The 25,560-nt window shown below is 39.1% G+C and overlaps 1 protein-coding gene across 4 annotated transcripts in view; it reads right to left on the reverse strand.

The window, feature by feature from the left end:
- The window catches only part of Ica1 (islet cell autoantigen 1), a 137,953-nt gene that overhangs the window by 24,433 nt on the left and 87,960 nt on the right, over positions 1-25,560 (reverse strand). For all 4 annotated transcript variants that reach the window (XM_048340079.1, XM_048340078.1, XM_048340082.1 and 1 more), the window contains 4 exons: positions 16,964-17,089; positions 15,789-15,887; positions 3,078-3,172; positions 1,217-1,269 (listed from right to left, as the gene is read on the reverse strand). In XM_048340079.1, the coding sequence (XP_048196036.1) occupies positions 1,217-1,269; positions 3,078-3,172; positions 15,789-15,887; positions 16,964-17,089 (373 nt within the window). The remainder of the gene's footprint in view (positions 1-1,216; positions 1,270-3,077; positions 3,173-15,788; positions 15,888-16,963; positions 17,090-25,560) is intronic.

Here is a 25,560-nt window from a genome sequence, read left to right on the forward strand (position 1 = left end):
CTGAGTTGTGTGATGAGTAGGCTACCATCTGCTTCTTCTTTTGACTGTGCACCCCATCCTGGAAGGATCTGAATATATGTGTGGTACCACTATCTGGCTGGAGCCCAGTGCCGTGCCTGGCAGAGGAAGCCCTCAGTGAACATCTGCTGAACAAATGGACAAGTCCACCAGTATTGAAGGCACACACGCAGGAGCATATGACAGGAAGCCAGGCCCTGAAGGCAAATAGTGAGCTGCTTCTGCTTTTTCCTGCTGTTTTATTCTCTGTTTAAAGGATGATAGGAGAAAAGCAAATGGATGAGTGGAGTAGGGGAAGTATCAGGTCATTTGGTAAAGTAGATGGGACAGTAGAGGATAGCAAAGAGGGAAAGTTCAAGAACCTGTTTTGTAGCCTGCCATCTTCTGAAAAGGCTGCCTGAGCACAAGGTTAGGCAGGGCAGAGATGGATGTGTCTCCCAAAGAGCCTGGCTGAAGAGAGCTCACAACACCTGCAAAATGCTCCCCTGCGTCTCTGATGGTCTTAGGTTTAAGGGTGAAAGTCTTGGCATTATACCACATTAGTTTCACCATGATTCTCATCTACTATTACCCTTCATGAGACAAGGAGACTGTGCAAAAGACAAGAGATAGCATAGCAAGAAACCCTTCTCCTCAAACATGTCATCTTTTAATGCTTTGATCCCCTTCTCCTGACACAACAGGTTGGGGTTCACCTGAGAGACCAGTTAACAGTCATTACAGTCAGAGCAGAATTGGAGCCCTGTTGACCTCTTTAACAATGACCAACATTAACCTACAAATGCCTAAGGTCTACATGATCTGATGTAATAGCAAAATGATCTTCTCAAGAATATCTCCATAGCACATGTGGCAGTTAGGACTTGTCAAGGCAATGACAGCAGCTTTATAATCTGTTGTGGAAATAGCTTTCTCCAGGTCCTATTCATAGCTGCTTCCTGAAAGGTGGCACTGAAGTATAAGGCCACCATTTTTCTGGCTCAAAATACACAGAATTTCTCAGTAATGTTATAGGGTTTCTTGGAGGATTGACATCATTAATGTTTGAACACATATTTGAAGCTGTAGGATGCAAATTAATGTAGTTTTTTCTCAATTAGATATGGAGTTTGTAAAAATAAGAAAATGAGTGGATTATTGAGTATCAAATTGTATTTCAGAAGTTGTATTCACTTTGAAATGAAAAATCACAACTTACTATTGAAACCGGAGGATTCGTTGATCTGGTTTTCATCTTCTAATGAAATTAATCTTAAAATAAAAAGAAAGTTTAGCCACCAGGTTCTGCAAATGTTACATTTATAATATGGTCAGATTTTCAATACAACTATTATTTCAGTTCACACAAGTGGGCAGGGAGAAAAATCAATATATAATCATTTACATAGTATATATTTTCTAGCACCAAGGTCTTTTCTACCTCATATTTCTGAATAAAATTCCTTTAAGTTTTTACTGTCATTTAAAGTAATCACTAGCTCATTACCTTTTGAGCTTTTTGTTGCTGTTGTTGTTTTTCCAGTACTAATCTTTGAACTCCACTGCTTCATGCCTCGTGTTCTCACTGTTTTTTTTTTTTTATTATTTTTTTTTGCAGAAGGTTAGCACTTTACCACTTAAGCCACACTTCCACTTCCAGCTTTTTCAGTTAAGCAGTCATCAGAGACTCTGGGATTTGTCTGCTTGGGCAGGCTTTGAACTGGGATTCTCAGATCTCAGCCGCCTGAGGAGCTAGGGTTACAAATGTGCCCCCCTGGCAACTGACTTGCCTTTATAAGCTTTAAAAAATGATTTACTGAAATACTTGAAATCTAAAATTAAAATGAATTGAGAAACTTCTGGCTGGTTCCCTTTTGAGTAAAGGTGAGTGCATTGTTTTGTGTTAACTCATTTGGTAAAGAGAAGGTGTTGGCCCTCACTCAGCCTTTTACCACACATGGAGCAGATCCTAACATCCACAAGCCTCTCCTCCAGCCTTTACATACTGGGGAAATGCTTACAGTGAACATTCAGGCTCAGCAAGAGAATGAGTTAGATAGAACACCTAGCGCTGGGACTAGAACTTGGTAGGTGCTTACTAAAGGATAGCTAGCATTATTATTCTTACCAGGAATAAGTTAAATACACTTCTCATAAAGAGCCAATCAAATTAGATCCAGATCACATTTTGGAATTTGTTAGACAATGAGAACTTGTCTTCATTCTCTGCTAGAGAATTTTCTTTTAAATTGCTTTTAAAAAAAACAAAGCAAGGTAATATTGGTAGCAAATGTTTCAATGGAACAAAAACATATCTGAAAAAATATATCTGAAATTTTATTTAGAAGTATGGTAACAATACCAGGCTATTTTACCACAAAATGGTCATCTAAATTTTGTGATGTGTAGAAAAGTAATGGGGCCAAGGGCAGTAGCAACTTTGTTTTCCTAGGTCAGCCAGTTCAAAGAGCAATTGCATTCCAGAGAGCTATTATATTGCCATAGAAAAATGACTCGCATTCACCAATTCACATTTAACTCTCCTTCTTGCTGGATGGAATAAGGAACCATGTGCCATCTGTGTTGCAAAGTTCACTGTGGTGTTTCTAATGACCCAGGCAGCTGCTTTGTTTACACAGAGGTAAGGCACAGAGGTGGGCAGTCACTTCCTGCACTGGAAACTGCTCTCTGCTTCACAGAGGAGAAAACAGTTCGAGCAGTGAAGACAAAAATGTCACAACCAGTATTTTGATAGGAGAATAGCTCAGTCCTTTTGTGCATTACCAAGGCAATTTCCTAAGTCACCAGCTTCTATAAGAAAAGCCAGGGGATTTCTTGTCTAAGGCAGCATCTTGTGAGCGGGAGTGACAACAGGACTGGATAGGATTCATATTCACAAATCTGAGGCTGAGACAGGAGACAGGAAGCCAGGCACCATGGGGAGGAACAGTGTGGGAACTTTTTAGGCTACCAGCCATGGGTCTCAGGAAGGGGGATGGTTACTCTGGGCGGAGCACTGGTTTGGAGTTGGCTAGTCAGGATGGAGGAAGCCATGCCAGGAGCAGGGGCCTGGGACTTACTGACTGGGCTCCTGCACTGATGCTCCTTTGCTTTCCTGCCGGGTGATCTTCTTTTCTTCTTTCTCAACTAGTTTCTTCATAGGATCTTGTAAGCTCTTGATCAGGAGTCATAAATGATGAGAAGGGGAGATAAAGACAAAAAGAAGAAAAGGAATAAAATGATAAGTAAATAAAATAATAAAATATTCTTCTGCCACTGGGCCCAGAAATCAAACCTTGAGTCAGATGTCTGGGGATGGAGCTTTAAACCAAACAAGTGGACAGAACTGCTCTTTACTATGGCAAAGTAACAATGTTTTCAGGGCCATCCAATCAATACTAGCTTATAAAGGAGAGTGGATTTGCCACTAGACTTATGTTTTCCCTTCTGTGATAAGTTGTGCAAAAGAAGGCCTTTTGGCTATTGCTAGCTTTATTTTCCAACTTCAACATGTAGCTAAGATAAACATTCTGTTCCACTTGCAGCCCACACACTGACAAGAGGAGAAGCTTCCTCAGACACCAAAGACGAGGCAATTCCATTTTATTTTTAATTTTGTTTGCTATTTTGCAACTTAAGAACCACTTTCAAAAATAACAGAAAAAAACTTTCTTTAAAACCCAAAATAGTATCTTAACATATTCTGACAACTTAACGCCCACAAATGGACAGAGCAGGTGCGTGTAAATATTTCTAGATTAAAAACAGGCAAGCCATTTTTTTTATGGCACATCATTTGTTGAAGTTACCGTTTTTAAGGTTTATTAAATATTTTAAGACATGATTCTTTGAAAGCAAGTTCCTGCAAACTATATACTACTGACAAGGACCTAGAAAATATATTTCTTTAACATCTGGATAAGTATAATGAGTCACACACACACATATCTCTATTTCTGGCCCTAATTAAAACACAAATTTATAGATGCAAAGGAAACATCTTAAGATACTTTTCCTTATTTTATTCTCAGAACTACTACTAAAATCCAGATTTTCAGCCTTTGGAGGTTCACCTGTCTACCTCCTTCATGTGGTTAACTTCCCTTTTACCACACTGAGAGAGACTGACATATCTCATGGCCAACTCGGATTGATTAGGAATAGCTGGCTAAGGCCTGAGTGAGGCTAGATGAAGCTATGTCCACACAGAATAAGGTTGTGGTTGACTTTGGAGTCTGCCATGGGCACCAGATGGGCAGTGGCCTTACCCTGCTAGCTGCCAGCATGGTTTCAGTCTGTACCGAGCAAAATTTTCCCCAAACACCCATGCCCTCATGCTCCTTTTTCTTCAAGAAATTATAATCGTTCCTTATTCATTTCCACTTCAAATCTACATGCTCATCTGCCTGACCTTAAAGATATTCTAAAATATGATTCTCAGTCTGAAATGTCTCTTCACTCTTCTGGGATCTTGTTGTTCCCTTCCTATTTTTGTTTAGGCCACTTACCAACCTCAAAAGTCCTGTCTTTTGAAAGCACAGATCAATTATCATAAAGCTTTACTAAGCATGCCAAAATCAACCAATTCTTTTCAACTCTAAGTAACATTTTACAGTCTCATTAGTGCCCAATGGTATCTATCTCATATTGTTTTTCTCTCAAAACTATTTTTAATGAACAACAGAACCATATGAAAGAATTGTGAAAAAGGTTAAAAAAAAGTTCATAATTCCATAGCATGATGAATTGTTTTCATATAGTTTTCTTAAGCTCAGACTATTGGTAGAAATTGAATTCGTATATCTATATATCTTACAGATATTGCATTCCTCCTCCTCCTCCTCTTTCTCCTCTTCTTCCTCATAGGTTCTCATATTATTAGATCTGGGGGTAATCTAATGATTGGATGTCTCAAGCATTTAATATTAAATTAAAATGTTGAATTAATTATTGATGAATGACTATGAGAATATTCCAAAGTAGGATCAAGATTTTTCTCTATGAGAACATATCCCTTGATTAGACTTCTGGAACATTTTACTTAAAGCATATCTATAAGGCACTACTATCACAACTTAGCTAGTATATTCATTCAGCTCACAGTTTTTGAGCACCAACCAAGTGTCAAGTACTGCTTTGGACATTTTGGAGACAGTAGTTAATAAGACAGAAAAAATTATCAGCTCTTCATGGGGCTAGATAGATAATTTAAATACAGAGATAGAAAGTGATTGGGTCATTACTTCATTGAAAAGGATGTTGTCTCTTGGAAATGTCACTTCAACTGAGAACTAACTAGCCTGTGTAGCTGCCCGAGAGGAGGGCACCCTAAATGCAAAGGCGCACATGTGGGAACAATGTGATTTATTTGAGGAGCAAAGAGGATGCCCTTGGGACTGTGGTGTAGTTGGCCAGAGTCTAGGTCTTATGATAGGATAAAAAGGCCAGCAGGGTCACACAGGGAGAATATTCCTTCACTCAGTAAACAACCTTTACTGAGTAAATGTTTTGCCCCATTTGCTTCCTCACACTCTTTTGCTCTGTCTCTAATGCATAAAAACTGAACACTATACATAGTCCTCTGCTTGTATCCTAGACTGGAAGAAAAAAATGCTACCTAGGACAGTATTAGAACAAATGAGACAATGTGTATGGATTACAGATGGTCATGATTTTTAAAAATATATCTTAATGTATCAGGCAAAAGGGGGAGGAGATAGAGAGGAGAGAGAGATTTAGAAATGTATAGTCATGAGCAGTTCATCAAATGTCAAGAACATACTCTTTATAATAGATCTGCCAATCACAGTATGATAAGCATACACACAGGCACATACACAGAGACATTACAGAATTCTTATTCCCCTCAGAATGGGCCAATTCTGATCAGAGGAAACCTGGGAGTATTTGCAGCCAATATGTTGATGAATCTCAGGATTCACTTTTAGATTCTGGACACTAGTCCAGGCCTCCTGGTTTGGTCACTTATCTTCTCATTGTTATCAGTCAATCCTAGGCAGGACTAAGATTTATCTGCTTCAGAGGCTGCACCAAACTGCCACAGCCCTTGCCTAAAGCCCCAAGATGCCCTTGACAGCTCCATGGTTATCATCCTTGCTGTCTCCAGCCTGACCTCTCCTCCTGACCACACTTGAGCAGCTCTCAGACAACCCCTTTGTAATGTAAACCACTCATTCCTTCTTTTCAAGCCCTTCCCCAGTTGGGCCATTAGCAGGGGCTCAATTGTTGGCTCCCTGTCACCACCATCACAGTTAAGACACTATTGTGCTTGCCCAACAGAATGGTTGCCGTTCCAATTGCTACTTTAATTTATTATTAATAATACCTCTGACAATCACTCCTCTTCCTACATCCCCATTGTTCCTATAACAACTGGATTTCTGCAGCTCAAGAGGTGCTCAATATTTGCTTGTTGGTTAATAAACAATGTACATAGGTTAAACTAAATACAAAGGATTTTTTTGGCTTGGAAATTAAAAGGCTCAGGGGAATCAAATGGAATGGATTTTAAAACCTCAAGCAAATTTAATATGAGCATGTAAGCTTATTTATTAAAGATTACAATTCTGAACCAAGGAGAATCTGTGTATTTCACATACACAGTAACTTCACTGAAATATAATCTACATAAAAATCTGAACACTTCTAGAAGGTACAAATCAATAGTTTATAGCATATTCACTGAGTTACACAACTATTACCATGATAAATTTTAGGACATTTTCAAGGATCATTTCTTGAAGCAAGAGTTTTAAGATCAAATTAACAGGGCTAAATCCTCTTCTAAATAGAAAGGAAAAGAGCAACTTCACACATGGAACTTGTTTCTTGCAAAAGATGGTATACACTGCAGACATAAGAAGTCTAGGGAGAATGCTGGAAGGTCATGGAGGACAAATTATGTTCCCCATCTTCCTAGCAAATTAGTTCCTGGGTGTGACAGTCAGGACATTTTGTAGGATGGACAGCACTCTCCCTCAAAGCCTTAAGGGGCAGGGGTCGAGGTGAATTCTTAAGGTTATTTTGAAGTCCACCAGTCATCTGAAAACACTTAATCCTACATCATCTGTAAAAGTCAGAGGTGACAGTATTTTCTGTGTGACATAAACACCTGCCCAGACATGAATAGAAGAGGCCTGGGGCCTCTGTAGCCAAGCAGCAGGCATTAGTTGAAACCATTTGTTGTCACTGGCTGATGGAAGCCACATTTGAATCCAGGCCCAGATAAGAAAACTCCAAAGCATTGTTTTGAAACCCCAAGCCTCTTTGGTTCTGTATTAAAATTGCCCACGAAGATCATCGTGCATTAGCAGAAAGCATACAGCATCATCTAAGATGGAAAGGTTTTTCCTTGGAGTAAAAGAGGGGTTTTAGGCTAAGTAATTTCTCTCTATGAAAGCTGCACAAATATGCTAATAGTTTCCATCAATGCTTAAATGGTTTCAGGAACCAAACACACAACATGTAAGATCAGCCTGACATAGGAAAATGTGGACCCAGCTTGCAGAAGCATCTTAGAACGGAAACAGCTTAATATAATAAAGGGAGTTACTACTTCCTGTATTAGGAAAATAAAAGCAACAGCAACATGCATCTGAATGAAAGCAAAACGACTCAGTAAAACACATTTCTCAGACAAAAGGCCAGCAGCCAATGCTAATAACCTAAATTTAATGTCTAACTCAGACAAACTGAGTAACATTTCCTCTAATCTTTAATTAGGACACTTAATTTTCTTATGTTACTTTCCATTAATTACACTGCAGGCATACAAGGGTGCCAAATAATTGTCAATAGAAGGAAATGAAAGTGCTTAAAATAGCCAGGCATGGTTCAAAGCTGCTGAACTCAGTTGGATGTGTATATGTTTGTGTTTATATAATTAGTAGCATATGAGAAATAAAAAGCAAGGCCACAATGTGTACCAGCCATGCAATTCATGGACATTTAGTACATATGTCCTCCCCCACCACTGCCAGGCACTCAGATATGTAGAAAGACACCATATAAGGAAGGCTATTGATCTAGGACTAGAAGTAATCTTGAACTGTACTGTAAACAATAAAGCAAGGCAAAATTGGAGAAAAGTAATCATAATTATAAGTAGAACATATGATGTGTGTGTGTGTGTGTGTGTGTGTATGTGTGTGTGTGTGCATGGGAGTATGCTAATCCTGAAGTTTTAACTCAGAGCCTGGGCACTGACCCTCAGCTTTTTGCTCAAGGCTAATGCTCTACCACTTCAGCCATGGCTCCACTTTTTTTGGTGGTTAATTGGGGGATAAGAGACTCACAGACTTTAAAATTTTTTTTACACAGGCTGGTTTTGTACCACAATCCTCAAATTTTGGCCACCTGAATAGCTAAGGTTACAGGCATGAGCCATGAGTGACAGGCAAAACATGTAATGTAATACTTTGAAATGGAATGGCAAATTGGCAATGAGAAGGCATCATGGTGTCCTGGAAAGAGATAGTATTTGGAAATAAATCAAATGGTCTAATGTGAACATGATTTTGGTTCCTCATTTTACCTATCGGAACAATGGAAGTATTCCAAGTATATACCGTTTGGGAGACATTTATGAAGAGAAACTCATAGTAAGCACTCATAACATGCTTTGGTGTGGTTGACTTTGAAAGGTCTTAATGAATCCCACATATTATACCTCTTCTCTCTCTTTCTCTGGGCAGCTGTGGTGCTTGAACTCAGGACCTGAGCGCTATCTCTGAACTCTTTCACTCAAGGCTAGTGCTCTTGAGCCACAGCCTCACTATCATTTTTCTGGTGGTTAATTGGAAGAATCTCATGGACTCTCCTGCCCAGGCTGGCTTCGAACCCCAATCCTTTGATCTCAGCCTCTTGAGTAGCTAGGATTATAGTTGTGAGCCACTGGCGCCCAGTTAACACCTCTGTTTTAATCTTCACAAAATAGGGATAAACACTGCATGTCTGATTTCCTGACATAGAAAGGGAAACTCAGAGAAGTGAAGTAACTTGCTTTGGCCATTCAACCATAAATAAGAAGCAATATTTAAATAGAAATCTTTAAAATCCTATAACTTGTTAAGAAAAGGCCTTGAAGAACCAAGCCAAGGACATTTCCTGAACTCCCCTTTCAATGAGTAATGCTGAGGAAATAGAGGAGACTTCATTCCACTTTCTAAAAGGCAGTCCCATGGGTTCTCAGGTATCTGAGGGGCCGCCATATAAATTATAGTTTCCACCTCCAAACAAACACTTCAAAGTGTTATTTTTAATTGGGAGTTTATAGTTGTACTTTTCAAAGGTGGTACTTCTTCTCCTGCCCACCTGCCTCATACCCAGAAGTATGTGTGGGAAACAGTACATAGCAGGTTGGAAAATGCCTAAGTGTTTTCCCAGAACTACCACACTGCATGTGGCCTTGGAAAATTGTTAGACCTCTCTGAGGTCCAGTTTACTCATCTGAAACAATGAGAAGACCAAGGATACCTAACATCCTGAGGTTAATTTGGGGGCTAGAATATGGTATACTGTACATGTCCATGTTGAACCTAACAGTGTTATTAATGATAATACCAACCATGGGACATTAGAGTCACTTATCTCCTATGAGAAACTCTCCTACATATTATCTCAATTTGCCCTCAGCAGACTGGCACAGTGGTAACCGTTTTTCGCTTTTCCCTAAAAGAGTTAGGGAATGAATAAAATGGGGGAAATGAAGACCCTTATCCTTGGGAGGAGGGCTGGGTGACCAGCTGCCTAGAGAATTAATGCCAATCACCATAAGGCAGAGATGAACAAATGTCAGCCACGTTCCGGTCATCCACCTCAAATTTCAGTGGTGGTGTTGGTCAGCTCATCTATTATTCCCTCCTCTCATGACCTGGATGCATCCCAAATTGCTGTTTCCAATGATTTGGTCTGGATTATCTTGGGAAGAAAACAAAACAAAACAAAAACCTTTGCTAAATGCCCTGTAGAGTACTGACACACAGGGAAAACGTGAAAGTCTAAAAGGATATTCTGGATGTTCGCCATGAGTAATTGCCTTGTTGGGACTAGTCACTAAAATAGAATTGCAAGGATATTTACCCAGTTTTCATAAAAACTATTATGGCTTTATTTTCAAAGCAAGTAACTACAGAGCCATGTGGCCTGTCGGTAAATGTTCAAATGATTAACTGAGAAATGTGGAGGTGGGTGGAAGAAAGCTGCTAGGCATACAAATTTTAAGAAAAACAAAATTTAGAAAAGGATGTTTTGTTGAATTTTCAAGCTAAAAGCATTTAGGTCTCAAAAATGATGTTCTGTATAACAGAGCTGAGACCTACACCCCAGGAGAACAAAAAGGAAACACCAGCACAGCTGTTACACTGCTTAGTTTTGAACATGCTCAGAGTTATGTTTTCAAATTCAGGTTTCCTTAGAGTTAAAATCTTGGCACTGATCAAGAGCCAGTTGTAAAGCCAAGTTGCATGTGTTAGAATAAGCCCTGTTGCAGAGATAGCCAAGCCTCCTGCCTTTCTAGCTTGCAGGCCAGCCCAGCCCTCTCCCTTCCCTGGTGGGAACTGTGTGAGTCCAGACCAAGGCCTGAATGCCTGAAAGACAAGTTTGGGAACAGAGCTGTCAGAGAGTCTATGAAATCAAGTAGAGAGTGGGCTGGGTACCCTGAGGCCATGCCTAGTGAGATCTTTTGTGTATTGCCATTCTCAGCCTGGACTGTGAAACTCACATAAATCTATCTTAGATGAAAATGGTAAGACAGTGACTCAAACTGGACTACTGAATGGAGCTATTTCATAAAGTGTCCTGCATGTCTGCTCTCCATGGCTGACGTCTGGATCCACTCTGAAAGTCAATGGAATCTTCACCATGACTGCCGCATCAGCTCCATCTTAACTATTTCCTGGTCATTCTCACCATTTGCACTACTATCTCAACAACTTTGCTGCCACCTTTACCACCACCACCACCACCACCACCACCACCACCACCTTCATCACCATCACCTCTCTCATCACTACTGTCTTGTGTGTTGGCAGACCAAGATTTATACTCAGGATTGGCTGGCCCCCAATCTTATGCCTTTACTTGTTTTGCCTTATCATAGATCCAGAGAACACAAAAAAGGTGTTCTGTCTATAACTACGGTGCTGTGTCATAGGAATGTATTTTGCTACTAGACATCCTTCATTAAATTCAAGCACTCTGTCTTTAAAAATGCACAAATCAATGCTGGATGCAATGACTCATACTTGTAATCCCAGATACTTGCAAGGCAGAGATAAAAGACAGAGGCATGAGGGCAGCTCAGGCGAAAACATAGTCTTAAGACTCCATCTCAATCAATAATGCATGATGGTGCATACCTGTCATCCCAGACTGACATGAAGCATGGGCAGAGTGGTCCTGGCTAGCCCAGGAATAATTTGAGACTCTATTCAAAAAACAAATAGAGTAAAAAGAGCAGAGCTTAAAGAGTAGAGTGCTTGTCTAGCATGTAAGTTTAGATGGCAGTTATCTCCCCCACCCCCAAATGTAGTCAGTTGTGGTGGTGCACATGTGTAATCCTGGCACTTGGTAGCTGGGTCAGGAAGATCAAAAGATGGAAGTCATGTAGGCTACACGGTAAGACCCTGTCTCCAACAAAACAAACAACTGCAAATGCAGAAGGACATGCTCCCCCCTCAACCAGCCTCTAGAGGCTGTGTCTCCCACTGCTGATCACCCAATCCCCACTTCTCTCTAAAGAAGCCCAATCCAACACATTACCAGCCTGTCAGATCTGAGGAGGAAGTGGTCATTGACATAAATAGAACTTTAGGTTTTGCAGGGAAAATCTGCTTGAACTCTTACAGGGCTGGTTCTAAATTTGGGGGCTGAGGCCTGTTCTGCATCCATAGAGAAATGTGTAAGGAAGTAACATCCTAGAAGGATGAAGGAAACACAACCACATCTGAGGGTTGGCAATTTAAGACAGGGTACTACTATCCTAATGAGACGGAATTTCATTTCGTTCCTTAAAAGTGTTTTTAACCCTTAGTGTAAATTACTCTCTCAAAAAAGGGACAATGCTTCCAAGCTCTGGAAAGCAGCATTCCATTCTTATCCTTGGGACTTGATAATTCCTACCATGTGAAATGATTCCCAGATGATTTAGAACCAGTGTAACATTAATACATTAATGATAATTCATGCAAAGTATGCAGCAAGGAATCAGTGTTTGTTGTTTGGCAATACAAGATCAAGGGATTGCTTCTTTTATTGGAAACCACTCAGAAAATAGCAGTTCCACTTTAAAGTTGAGCTGTTACAATTGCCAGGTTAAAAATTAAAATTTTTTTAATAAACATCAAGGTTAACTTTTTCATACAGCCAAGTACTACAAAAATCTATCATAAAATTAAAACAATGAAGGAATACGTCCATAAAGATAGAATCAATATAATCATATCAGGCCCAGGCAACAAAGCAATAACTTAACCACAAAATCCTCACAAAACATCACAACAACCACTTAGAAGTTTTGCAAGCTGCTTGCTTCTGAAATGGAATTATTTGTAAAAGAACTTTTTATGAGCTGAGTACTAGTGGCACATGCCTGCAATCCTAACAATTCCGGAGCCTGAGATCTGAGAATCACAGTTCAAAAGCCAGCCTGAGTAGGAAATTCTATGAGACTTCTCCAAATAACCACCAAAGAGCTGGAAGTGGTACTGTGGCTCAGGTGGAAAAGAATTAGCCTTGAGAGAAAAAGCTAAGGGGTAGTGCCCTGATCCTGAGTTTAAGCCCCAGTAACAGCACAAAGAAGAAAAGAAAAGAAACAAAAACCTGCAAAACAACCTTTTTATATACTTCTTAGAGAACGAGTCACTTGAAATAAAACTTTGAACTTTGAACAGCATGAGATACATCTCTGTAATTCTGCCGCAAAACTCCCCCTCTTAACAGGATACACCAAGTGTTTAACACATTAATTATCATCCTTCATCAAGCATAAAACTAACAGTCAGGAAATACAGCTGCAGTGGCACAATTACCAACACTCAGAATACACCCTGAAGCAAAGAAAACAAATGGCTTGCTTTTTATTAACAGAGCTTGGCAACTCTCTCCAAAGACAATGTTTTCTTTCCAGTCAGAGTCCCAAAAGGCATTTAAGGGGCTATTTGCTTACGTAAACCCAGAGAACAAATTAATCATGAAAACATTTATTTAAATTTCAAAATATCCATGATTGTAGACAGCATCCTCAAATTATATGTATTAAAAGAAAGCTTAATAAATAAAAATCTTATAAATATAGAATATATATTTTAAAAGAATGTTGGTGTAAGAGGGCAAGGAATTCAAATATCCTCATGATTGATCATGATTCATAAGGCATTCATTTTCATGTTCTGTGGCAGACAATTTGATATGCAAGTTCCTCTATTTATAAAAACATATAATGGCTCGTATATAACAGGATTTGATTATATCATCTTGGAATCTATATAAAATAATTAATTTTCTGCTTGAAAATATTACTGTGTCATACTGAAAACCTAGGTAAATAGCATCCTACAAATGCTATTTGTATTTGAGACAGTTTCTGGATACTTCATATTACTATAATACCATTATACTTTAATAGATACGTGACTCCTACTAAGATTACAAATAAAGTATGCACTATTATTTCAACTATAATTTAAGGAAGGCTCTGGGGATATAAAAGATAATAGAGAGTCATCTGCTCAAAGTAATTGCAATTATGTCCTGGGCCACGACTGTCAAACTTTCAATAAATTCAATGCCCAGAAATCTTCTCACATAATCAGCTTGATCCTCTCTGCAGGGTAAAATAGCATGGCAAAAATTAAGGAGCCATATTTTCCTCAGCACAGGAGGCCAGGGACACACATATGGGTACTTCCATGCTTGTGGCACAACTTCAATGTCATGAATTTATGTTGCACTTTATATGCAACAAACTCATGAAGTTCATGTGAACTATTCTTAGGGAAGGCACCATTTCATCTTCCACCAAGCCAACTTGTGTTACATAGAACTGTCCTTCAGAAGACAGGCAACCTTTGTTGCCAGATACAAGATAAAATGGGATGACCTGAATGTGCTTTATGGAAGGTTGGTCTACGGTCTGCTCAGGGTGGTATAATAATTGTGAATAGCGAGAATTAGACTTTTATCCACTCTCCCTTGATCAGAATGGCAACTTCTGAAGGCATCGAAAGCAGATCACAGGTGAGAAATGCAGCCCCTACCAACAATAGCACTTTGCCCCAGTAATGAAGGCTACTGACTAATTGTGTGCAGACCTTTTGGAGAGACAAAGAAGGACAAAAAAGAAAGAAAAGGCCCCTCCTTTTAAGGGCTTACAGTTGACAGCACAGGAGGATACATGTTCTACATGTATTTGCCACACAGCATGTCAGTGGGCACCAATGAGTGGGCAAGGTGTAGATTAGGAAGAACAAATTCGTGGCCAGCTGTCCTTGGTCTACTGCATCCCAGGACAAGTGGACTACTCTCTTGGGTTCCCCTGTGACCTTGATTTAAGGCAAGGCCTATAAAGATTTCTTACTTAGTACTTTTGTAGATGCAGGACATAAAACCCTCAAAATTAAAGAAGCATTTTAAGGCAAAAACCCTTTCTAATGGTTTGATGTATTATTGTGTAAAACACTTACAAATTTTCAGGAAAACAAGGCAATTTCAAGACAAACTTCAGCTAGTTTTTGCTTGATATTTTTCCTTCAAAGATATGACCTGGTTACAAAGTATCCCACTGCTCTCTTTGCCATTCTAAAAGGTCCTCTTGGACCCTCCAAATATCTTCCTTATCTTGATACGCTTTCTTTTCCAATACCCACTAAAGAGAATATAGTTCCAATTTGGTGTCAGTATTGAGAATAAGACAATGTGCCCATATTCTTCATGAGTGGAGAAGTCCTTGAGTGTTATGTTGCTTTTTCAGTGAGGAAATATTACTTATGGGAAAAATCCAACTATATATTGGATTGTATCCTCAGAATAAAATATTTTTCAGAATTAAAAGAGGAAAAAATGTACTTTCTCAAGTGAGTATATCTGAATTGAATATTTTAAAAATGACAGGCGAGGCCCTGGATGCCATCCTAATACCACCAAAACAAGAAAACAGAAAGCATCCGACTATATCATACTTGGACAGTCCCCACTGTGGCAATGACAAACAAGTATTTTAGAAGAGGAAGACCAATAACAGTAACATGTGCAATGAGGCTCAATGTCTGTGGAATGCAGTGGGCTAACATGGCACCTGATAGGGATGTAGTATAGAAGATTCGGCCAGGGAACATGATTCTTTCTTTGGGGTCTCTGACTCTATCTCTCTCTGTGCCAATACTGAGGGGCTTGAACTCAAGGCCTGGGGTGCTGCTCTCTTAGCTTTTTCCCTCAAGGCTGATGCTCTAACACTTGAGCCACTGCTCCATTTCTGGGTTTTTGTGTGTGTGTGTGTGTGTGTGTGTGTGTGTGTGTGTGTGTGTGTGTGTGTGTGTGTGTGTGAAATTGGAGATAGGAGTCTCACAGACTTTCCTTCCTAGACTGGTATCAAACTGCAATCCTCAGATCTCAGTTTCCTAAATAGCTAGGATTATAGATGTAAGTCACTTGGACATGTTAGCATTTGGAGTCTTGAAATAATGAAGTGCACTGTAATAGACATTGCTTATATCTAAATAGAACTTGATTTTTTTTAAATAAAGCGTGTTAATGGCCATTTCCAGCCTTCATACCTTCAGGGTGGTGAACTCATAAGGTTGATAACCTCTGAAGCTCTCATGGACGGCTGCCATAGTGTGAGAGGTTTTCTCCCAGAAATGAAGCAGAGTGGTCTATAAAGAGAGACAGGAAATCTAATGATGTTTTGAATGCCCAGAGAGAGTTGTGGGCCCCATAGAAGTATGCTTCTCTCTGGCTTTCATGGTCCTCTAAAATATAATTTGGACTCATTTCTGCACCCTTTGTTCCCCATGTACTCTGCCCTATGTGCACCTTGTATTTCAGCCAAACTAAAGGCCTCCCACGGCACAGTCTGCTCCCACCACCTGGAACTCTCTCTTCTCCATTTTCTTTGTCTCATCTAATCCATCCAAAATCCAGTGCTAATCATTAATCTAGCCTTGTGATCATTCAACTGGGTTGATTTCTCCCTCTTCAAACACGAATGGCTTTCTGAGAACTTTTTTTTTTTTTTCACTTAGTGTACTCGATTCTGTCCTAGAGGTTTGGGAAATACAGTCTGACCTTCCTGTGTCCTACTTCCTAAACTTTAAACAAGGAAAACAAGGAATCTGGTTGTGTTAATTTTCATATCCCCCACAACACCCAGTACTTGGCATCCCACACTCAATTGGGGTTCAATAGCACTATTGATGGACACAAATATCATGCTGAAGGAACTCAGACTATCAGGGGAGACAAAACCAAGTGCACTGGATAATGGCCATGAAGAAGGAACGTGTGCCATGGGATGTAGGCAACAATGTCAAGGGAATTGGGGGAGGCCTTTAGTTTGGCTGAAATACAAGGTGCACATAGGGCAGAGTACAATGGGGAAACCAAGGGTGAGGAAATGAGTCCAACATTTTAGAGGACCATGACATTTGGTCTGGTGTATCAAAAAGAGAAGAGCTTGGAAAGGCACAGATAAAGGGGGAAAGGCACTCCAAGTTGAAGGGAATCTCATAGTTAATGCAGGGAAGTGGTAGATTCCGCTGTATACAAGGGCTAGTATGGAGCTCAGTTTGATTAACCCGTGGAACCAAGAAGCCAGACATGGGGCAAGTAAATTATGAGAAAGAGATTCAGAACACCATAACCCAGAAGCCATATATTCAATACAAACATTGGTTTTATGTTATCTAAGCCTCATTCCATTCTTTGCTCATTACAAATGTTGCTTTGTTACCTGATATGTTGCTAGCATGTGAGACAAGAGATTGCATCTGCTCGCTCCTAGAAGATCCACTTTTTGACACACATCCATCTTCAATTTGTCAAAATTTTTTTTTGCAAGGCGTACTTGTGTCTGTACCTAGGAAAGTAAAATGGAATCTCTGAACCACTCAAAGTAGTTAAAATATGTAGGTGAAAAAAGGACCTCTAATAGAAATTCTTTTACATAAAGAAAAAATGACTCTAGACAAATGAAAAGATCCAACAACATCCATTCTTTACTTCATGAAGAGTATAGAAATGAGAGTATAGAAAATTATTGTTTTATAGTTGATGTATCATTCTAGTTATATTTTTCTTAGACAAATGTTAAAAAGGGAGGAAGGAGAAATTTGGAGACACACAGGGAATATGTTTGTTGCATAGTTTTCCTAATTATGGAAGCTAATTTGGAAGTTGATTTCTCCTACATTTTTAACTCAACTTTCCTAATGTAACATCCTTTCATCCGTTATAACATTTGCAAAAATGAGGAAATAATCATCGACACATCTTATTTACTAATCTATAGGCTTCACTTGGCTTTTACCTGTTGTCCATGAAGGCCCTTCTTCTGTTCCAGGAGCTAATCTGTATATTGTTCCATAAGAAAAATAGCAAGTTTGAAAATCTAATACAGCTATCTTGAAAATTATGAAGTCAAAATTTCCCCCTTCACTAATCCAGGGTCACTCGAATATATTTGAGGTATGATTAATAAAAAGCTGTATGTATTTAATGTATTCACCTTGATGAGTTCAAATATTAACTTATTTCAGATAATTTATGAAGTTGCGATAATAGGGAATTGAATGTAAGAAATAACTCATTACTGATCTTTTATCATATGATACCAGGTGGGGTCTAGTTCTATGTTTTTGGGGTTTAGTTTTATGTTTTTGGTTCTGGGGACACAACCCAGGTCCATGTGAATGCTAGGCAAGTACTCTATAACCAAGCTCTACCCGTAGCCCATAGTCTATCTTGTTCACCACTACATCATCTGTCAACCTTGTACAAAGAGTTACTGAAAACATACTTGTTGGATGAATGAAGAACTTTTTCGGGCCATTTCAAGAAGTCCATGTTTAAGTATAACCTTTGCAAATTTTTAAATACAATAACTTATTGATTAAAGTAGTTTCAGAATTAATGTTTTATTTTTCTATGAACATGAACCTGTAGATTATTTGGCATAAATACATTAGTTTACTATTGATATGAACATATTCACAGCTTACAATATTATGGGAGAATAATAGAATATAATAATAGAAAAAATAGAGTAATAGAAACAAGTTTTCTGACTGACACAGTTCCTTACTGCCTATCAGCATTATTCTACCTTACTGCTGTCTTTCTGAGCACTAGTGCTGACTTTCAGACATGGCTGGCCCTCAAAGTCACCCTGACTGATCCCAAAGCTATTCTACTATGTTTCCCAACATAGTTACACTACTCCCTGATAAGTCAAAAAGTTCAAAACCACAATTCATTCAGAAACATAAGTCTTCCCTGTAAGACTTTATGGAACTGAGAAACAATGAAACTGTCCACTTCACACCATTTTGGTAGAATAAATGCCCAGTATGAATAGATACCATAGGAATAACACCTAGAGCTATCAAGATAAATAATGTCCTAAGAATTCCCCTCTCGGGGGGAGGGGAGTATGAGGGACAAGGTAACAAACTGTACAAGAAATGTATCCAATGCCTAACGTATGAAACTGTAACCTCTCTGTACATCAGTTTTATAATAAAAACTTAAAAAAAAAAGAATTCCCCTCTCATCTCTGTCTGTAGAGCTGGGAAGATCAGAGAACAGCAATCATAAGCTCCTCACAAGCTGATCATATCTTGAGCTGAAATAATCCTGCAGTACAATCAATTCCCACTAAAGAACTAGAACTATCATTTCAACTCTTGGAAGCTCTGACTATAAAAGCATTTATATGAATGAAGCATTAGTGATTTTCTGCCCTATTTTGAGGGGAGAAGGGAGACAACAAAGAGATACCTGGTTTCTAGAAAGGAGAGGTGGGAATTTGGAGAAGAGGGGAATGTTTTGCAGCTGGGATTGTCACTACATCCTACAGCCTCCCACTGCGTGTACATGTGCGCGCGCATGCATACACACACACACACACACACACACACACACACACACACACACACACACACACCGTGGTCACCAGTGGGGTGGGCCAGGAAGCCCTCATCAACAGATGAAAGGCACCTATCCTCAGCCCTTTCTCTGAGAGGAAAGGCAAGGCATGTAGGCAGTGAGCTTCACATGTGCATTTATTAAGCACACTTACTGAGTGCCTATTATATCCAGACCAATGCACTGATCTGGAGTGTCTTCAGAGGAATAAGAAACATGACAGGTGGTCAACAAATAGTTAAGAATGAATGCACATTGATATCAGGACCTCTAACACTGAGAAGGACTGTCAAGTCAGCATGTATACTCCAGCACAATGAGGAAGACGCAACAATAGAGCTGAGAATGAGACCAGAGGGAGCATCAATAAAGAAATGATTAAGGTTAGTAGCAGGATGGGAGAGTTTCTAAGGATGATGACATTAAAGCCTCAGCTAACAGCCTTCCTTTGTCACCATCCTCCTACTCTGACTCTAAGTACAGCCAATGTGGTTGAGCTATGGCCAATGAGAGGCTAACACTGGAAGCTTAAATGCTAATGTGTTGCTACTTTTTCTCTTGAGTTTTGTGCTGGTCATGAGAATATACCCAGGCTGGTCAGCTGGAGGGGAGTGAGAGATGTGCACAGACATGAGGAGGACCCAGTTCTAGGGAGCCCCAGCCATTATTAACAGAGACCCTCCCTGCCCAATAGGTGTCCAACAACACATATGAGCCCAGATAGCCACTCTGCTAACCATAGACTTGTGAGCAGTAAAGAGATTCTTATTGTCTTAAGCCATTATATGTTAGTGTTATTTACTTCATGCTGTTATGGCCCCAGGTAAGTGATGTAAGCAGTGAGTAAAGAGAACATGAAGGCTCAAAGAAGAGGCAATATTGAAGAGAGGTCTTAAATGTGATTGAGAATTACGAAGCAAATAAAAGATGGGTATGCTACTATGTAAATTTAGATTTTCTCACCAACTACAAAGTAATATTTTTTGCAGACGTATGAATTTCAGTCTTTCTCTTACATTGAAATAACCAGTTGATACCCTGTTATCCTAGGAGAAAATTTATTTCACTTGCTGGTAACATAAGATTCATAAATGAACATAGGTTGATACAAGCCCTAATTAAACTTCATTTGAAGTTTGGAAAAGTAATTTTAGCAACCTTAAAAGACGACTCAACACTTGACCCAGTGAGTTTACAAAGGCCATATGTTTTGTGTGTCAACAATGATTATTAAAATACTTAACGCGCTGCTGAGTTTCCAAATGCTGAGCCCTTTTCCTGCCAAACAAGGAGGATGGTATCCTGTTGGGCATGTTGAATACAGTGAAATTCATTTAATACTTTGTGTTCCATGCTTGTTCTATAAAACAACCTTCCAGCCTCCGGCTTGAGGACAAGACAAGGGCACAGCTGAACCTAGGCCACCATCAAGAGTATAATTTCCTAGGCCTCCAGATGGACTTAAGTGAAAAATGTTTTGATTATTATTCCTCTCAATCCCAGATAAATTATATTCAATTACACAAACATCTCGAGGAGCTCTTGTGGTTTCAAGGCTCTTGAATTATTTTTTCACTCACACAAATGCACCCTTTGTTCATTTCTTCATTTTACTTTAGTTACCTCACCTTTCTCTTTTTATTCCCCCAGCTCTAGGAAATGACTGCACATATTCAACTCCCTTTCGTCTGGGTCTTGCCTTCCACGGGCCACAAAAATTCCATTTACCAGAGAAAGCAGTAATGTCTCAATTGCCAAAACTACAGGGTATTTCTCTGTACTTGTTCCTCCTAACCTGAAATTCTACCTCTTACCCCCAACTTGAACTATTAGGGTGAAGCCAAAGCTATTCATCTTCTTAATTCAACCTGGCTTCCCCACCCAATGGGAAGTCTTCATATTACTCCACAACCAAATAATCTGAGAGTTACTTCTACATGTTTTTCTAAGTGTTTTATTTCCTTTATGAACAAAATAAAGCAAAAAAATTCTCATATTTTTAGATCTTCTTTCAGGAGATAGCTCTGATTCCTCCACTCATTCATTAGGCAAATATTTACTGCGTCTTTTGTCTATGCTGGTAACATAACCACAGTTGGAGGTAGTCTTTGCCCTCAGATTAGACAGTTCAGCAGGGACTTTCCTACTGGGTAAGGGATGATTGCAGACTGAATGAGGTGCTCCGAAGCAAAGCTATAAAGTCTCACAAGGATGACTGACCAAGAATTGACCCAGTGATTGTCCGAATACAGAATGCCTAACCAACTTTTTCAAGGACTGGGCAGGATTAAGTAAATGTGCATGGAAAGACTAGTTCAGCATGGAGAGGAGTGTGTGCAAAGGTTCTGGAGTAGTGGATAACAGGCACAGAACTGATGATAGGTTAGTGTAGCTAGCAGTTAGAACATGCAAGACGAAACTATTAGATGAAGTAGGACAGGAGGGTCAGATCACATCCTGAAGAAGGGACTTACTGGTATATTCAGGATTTTAGTTTTTGTCCTAGAAGCAGTAGAAAAATATTTCAGGCTTTTCAGTAAAGAAGAGATAGGATCCTATTTTCAGCTGGGAAAAACAGGTTCCTATTTTCAGCAGTGTGGAGAGAGACTGGAATAGAGAGGGAAAGGCAGATAAGGATAGATCTGGAGTCAATGAGGAAGATGGTGGTAGCTGTGAAACTCAGTGCTGACAGTGGATATGGAGGATTGTGTGCTGATCTGAGCAATATTTAGGAACTAAAAAAGAATCTGTTGAGGGGTTAAATGTTGGAGGATGCCTGACTCCTACATAGCTGACCATCCCAACTCCCATGTTATTTTCTAACCTGGCTTTCCACTAATAGATTCTTCTGAACCAATCTCTGTGGACAACTCTAATCACATTAGAATTCTTGGCTTTCTTCCCCAATCATCTCTTCGCGTGCTAACTTGATCTGTTTGTTCCTATGTCCCTCTGAGGCAACATTTTCATTCTGGGAAAATTCTTACATCATAGGACATATCAACTACTTTTGCCTTTCAGGAAGAGATAATCTTAGCCAGAAATCTCTTAGAAAACAGAAGGTCAGATATTTGAATGTATTTGAAGAGGCACTTTTTGTTTGAGACGAATGAGTCTTTTCAAGAATTAATATAATAGCCTACTGTTTTTATTTGTTCACTGATGTCAGGAGCATTTTTGATATTATATTTTGTAAAGAAGTTATGCACAATTATGCATAACTTGCTGGTCTCCCTTAAATGCCCTTACCCTTTTTGAGAAAATATTCCTTTTATCTTTCCTCTGAAAATGTGGTTTTAAGTTCAACAAGAAATATACTCATTACTTTACGTAACTGCAACCCTTCTATAGATCACCTTTACAATAAAATAAAATTTTAAAAAATTGAAAAAATGGAGGCTGGCATGCTTTTCTGTAGGCCACTGACAGGCCTAGCATGGGCATGCAACCAAGGCAAGACAGTCATAGTGCACCATGGCTGTTGGCTCATGAGAAGACCCTGAGGCAAGCTGGGTGATCCACACCCACCCTTAGGTTTTCTGAGCTTAGAGAAACGAGTCTCCATCCCTCTCTAATGGCCTATGAGTTTGTTGGGAAGAAAAGTGGTCTATAAGAGTAGAGATAATGCACGAGAAAGCACAGGAAATGTGTCTTGGTAGCACTCAAATACCTGGAGCTAATTTCCCTTTCTATGGACACATGACAATTCTAATTAACTCTTTCCATGGCCTCAGTAAATCCAACAAACGTGGCTTTGCAGTACATGGCCCAACCTGAATTCATCTAGATGGTAATTTTTCCTTCTTACAAATTCACAGATAAGGCTCTAAGAGGTTTCCTTTCTCAATGATTCCAGTTTTTCAGAAATTTAGTAAAGACATTTCCCACACATCATATAACTCCTGTTATAGGACATACAGTTTGCTGGGGTAAATCCCTGGTTTACAGAAGAGGAAATAATGATTTATACGTTTATGTAGTGTATCAAAATGACATTGGAACTCAGGTGTATCTGGTTCAACAATCCATGCTCTTTACATTTACCTATGGATGATCATTGATTAACATCACTGACCAAGTGACTCAGTGTCCTAAGTCTGATACGTGCACAAAATCCATAGTTACAGATGGAAAGTCAACATGGTCAACAATGCTGACGATAGCTTAGATGAAGGCTTAGAGACGTTAAGCAAAACAGAATTAGAATCAGAAATCTCGCTAAGAGCCTTTAGCTTATGCTTGTGAACAAGTGCTCCCACTGGTACACTGTGGCACTTGTTTTCTAGGGGAAAATATGCAGAGAGGGTATTTGTGTACTGGGAGATGATGTTGTCACTTTTTTTTAAACCATGTTGTTATCATTCCTTTCAATCAGCTCCACGGAGCTACAATTTTAGGTGTACAATTGTATTTTTGGAATATGTATACCATCATGCTACTACAACTACAATCATGATCTGGAACATTTCAGTTGTTCTCCCCTCCCCACCCCCCCAAAAAAATTCCTAGGGCGTCAGTCAATCCCTAATCTGCTTTCTGTCACTGTAGATTAGATTTGTCTTTTCCAGAGTTTCACATAAATGATATTTGGAATTCAAGGGACTCACACTTGCTTGGCTTGCTTGCTTGTTTGGCTGGTGCCCTACCACATGAGCCATGTTTCCATGGGTTTTTGCTGTAATTGGAGATAAAGTTGTATGGACTTTTTGTTTTGCCTGGGCTGGCTTCAAAATGTTATCTTTCAGGTCTCATTCTCCCGAGAAGCTAGAATTACAGGTGTGAGACACTGGTGCTCAGCTGGTCATGTGACTAGTATAGAACTAAGTTGATGGACATAGTGTCACCTATATACGCTTTTGGAGTCTTTCCAGTTTGGAACTATTCTGAATAAAGTTGCTATAAACATACTAGCATCAGTCTTCATAAGGAGATGCTTTTTACTTCTGATAGGTAGATAGGAATAAGACTGCGGAATCTGATAGTAAGTGTATATTTAACTTCATAAGAAACTGTCAAACCATTTTCCAAAATAACTAACATTTTACATCACCACCAGTAAAGAATATAAATTCCACAGTTCCACATTCTTATTAACACTGGTATTTTCAACTTTTAAATTCTAGCCATTCTAGTTGATATGCAGTCATAGCTATTGTGACTTTAACTTGCATTTCTCTAATGACTAATGATGTTGAACTTCTTTTTATGTCTTCTTTGCCTCTTACATAACTTTAGTAATGTGTCTATTCAAATCTTTTGCCTATTTTTAAGTTAGCTTTGTCTTTTTATTGCTGAATTATAAGAGCTCTTTGTATGTACTGAATGTGAATCATTATCAGACATACATTTGGAAATATTTTCTTCAAGGCTGAAACTGGCCTTTCATTTTTCTTAATCGTGTCTTTTGAAAAGAAAAGGGTTTTAATTTTGATCAGTCCAGCTTACCAAGTTTTTCTTTTATGGTTTAAGCTCCTTATGACTTAACAAACTTTTCTCTAACTCAAGGAAAAGATGTTTCCCTTTATGTTTTTTTTTCCCTAGAAACAATGTGTTTAGCTATTATATTTAAATCTGTAATCATTTCAAGCTCGTTTTGCATATGGTATATATTTTACACATGGTGCAGATTCACTTTGCTTTACCCCCTGTGGATATTCGGTTGTTACAGCACATTTGTTTAAAAATGATTTAATCATCCATTTTATTACCTTGGTATTTATAGCAAAAATCAGTAAGTCATTCAGATGCGGGTTCACTTCTAGATTTTCTATTCTATTACTGTATTTTGGTCTTTAGGTCTACCCATCTAATACCTTTCTTATCACCTTATCACCAATAATTTGATGTCAAGAGTGTTAAGTCCTATTATTTTGTTCCTTTTTTTCCCCATTTCTTTATTGTCAAAGTGCTGTACAGAGGGGCTACAGTTTCATAAGTAAGGCAGTGCATACATTTCTTATCCAACTTGTTACCTCCGCCCTCATTTTCCCCCCTGCCTTGAGAAGAATGTGTGCTGGGGATTTAATATATGGCCTCAGGAATGGCAAGCGTGTGTTACACCACTGAAGGCATCTCTATCCAGATCCAGTTGTTTTTGTGTATGTGTGTACTGGTCATTGGTCTTAAACTCAGGGCCTGATGTCCCTGAGCTTTTTGGCTCACAGCTAGAAGTCTACCATGTGAACCACAGCTCCATTTCCAGATGGTGGTTGATTGACAATAAGAGTCTTATGGACTTTTCTGCCCTGGCTGGCTTCAAACCTTTATCCTCAGCTACCAGCCTTACCTAGGATTACAAGGCATAAGCCACAAGCAGCACTCAGCTCCTGATCGGATCTAATTCTTTCTACAACGTGTCACAGTGAGCTTGTCAATTACAGTAAGATCCTTGAGACATTATTAGGT

Source organism: Perognathus longimembris, chromosome 2 (assembly GCF_023159225.1).
Source record: "Perognathus longimembris pacificus isolate PPM17 chromosome 2, ASM2315922v1, whole genome shotgun sequence".
NCBI lineage: Eukaryota > Metazoa > Chordata > Mammalia > Rodentia > Heteromyidae > Perognathus > Perognathus longimembris.